Source organism: Opisthorchis viverrini (genome assembly GCF_000715545.1).
Source record: "Opisthorchis viverrini unplaced genomic scaffold opera_v5_1533, whole genome shotgun sequence".
Lineage (NCBI taxonomy): Eukaryota > Metazoa > Platyhelminthes > Trematoda > Opisthorchiida > Opisthorchiidae > Opisthorchis > Opisthorchis viverrini.
Window position 1 is genome coordinate 1448 of NW_008753462.1, and position 1439 is coordinate 2886.

General features: G+C 47.0%; 1 protein-coding gene across 1 annotated transcript; it reads right to left on the reverse strand.

The window, feature by feature from the left end:
* Positions 1 to 234: 234 nt before the first annotated feature.
* T265_15871 (hypothetical protein) lies at positions 235 to 430 on the reverse strand (the record flags this gene model as incomplete). Its single annotated transcript, XM_009179273.1, has 1 exon — positions 235 to 430. A coding segment is annotated over one exon (195 nt), but the record flags the coding sequence as incomplete, so codon positions are not given.
* Positions 431 to 1439: the final 1009 nt, after the last annotated feature.

The window sequence follows — 1439 nt, forward strand, 5'->3', positions numbered from 1 at the left end:
AATCGGACTGTCGAGGAGTCCTAGGAAACCTTATTAGTACTGTGTTGCGTGAAGAAAAAACTAATGCCTACATTTACAAAGTAGAACGTCTAGTAGAACTATTTCCGACGTTAGCGAAAATTTCATGTTCGCCAATACTATTGTGAGTAATGCGGGGCCATATCGCGCCAAAGAATCCAACGAGTATTTTCTACACACAAAGAAGCCAGAGAAAAGTCGCAGTATGACAAACCTGACCACATGTCCGACAACACTGCAGCAGGCTAACGACTTGCTTCGCCCAAACTGGTGGGGCAACAAGCGGCTCGCGGGCCCGACGACTAGCCTGTCCTTCTTGCCGCAATTCTGGAGGTAACCTGGGCGCCCCTTGACCCTGGAGCACTCGCAAAAGTGCTCGTTGAAGACCAATATCAGGGAGGAAGGCAATCATTGGTGCTATCCACAGTGGCGGATCAATGGAATCTGTGGACGAGAAAAGAAAGGAAAAGAGGAGGTGCTAGACATGCTAATTGTTGAGGAACCGATTGTACATTCTACGCGCAAACAGTCAAACTCCAGCTAACAAGACTTTCAAGGGGTACGCCGCAGACAGCCACTTCAAGATCGTATAGCAAAACTCCTGGTGCATGAGATTTAACGGACCTTTCCGAAAAAAATTATTGATCCAAATCGAACTAGAATGCCAGGGTCACAGTATGTCTTGAGATTAAAAAACCGTCGCTGACGATAACAATAAACAAAACAATCTATGAGTCGAATGTGTTAAGAAACTCAAATGCATGTGAATCTGCCTTCGTTACACTGTAAAGCCTTACCGAAAGCGCACGTTTTACAATTCCTCGTCGGATCAAACGCTCAATTACATGCAGACTGGTGACTAGTCCCCTGTAAAAAATGTCCACTTTATAGAACGTAAATTGGCAGCTTCCGTATGTAAGACGTTCGCTTGTGACCCACTGCCACAGGTCATAGTAAACCAAATCGCAGTCGGACAGCAAAGCCTGTGAAATCGTGAAGAACTGTCATTCGATGCGTGTCAAGCGAGGCTAAATTGACTGCCTGGGCGTGGCCGCCAAAGTAGGACGAACGCCCGGTTATGACGTCGCATAACGTCGGCCCATCTGGTGTGTCTAGAACGAACACTCTACGCTCTTCATAATCCTACCGCAGCGGACAGGATGGTGGTTCACGATGGTTCGGTCGGTTACTTGAACTCTTCGAACCTTACTCAGGATTTGATAGACAAATGCACTGCTTGGCATTCTAACATGTATTACCTGGTTTCGAACTGCAATATTTTGCACAAAGGCACTTAATAGGTTTCGAGTGGGTGGGGATGACCGGTAGATTTTTAGGAGCCGGTTGATACAGGTCACGCGAATGTTCTAAACCTGGTCGTATAGTACCGTCCAGCTGTAGCGACCTTCGGTGCCTAGCTG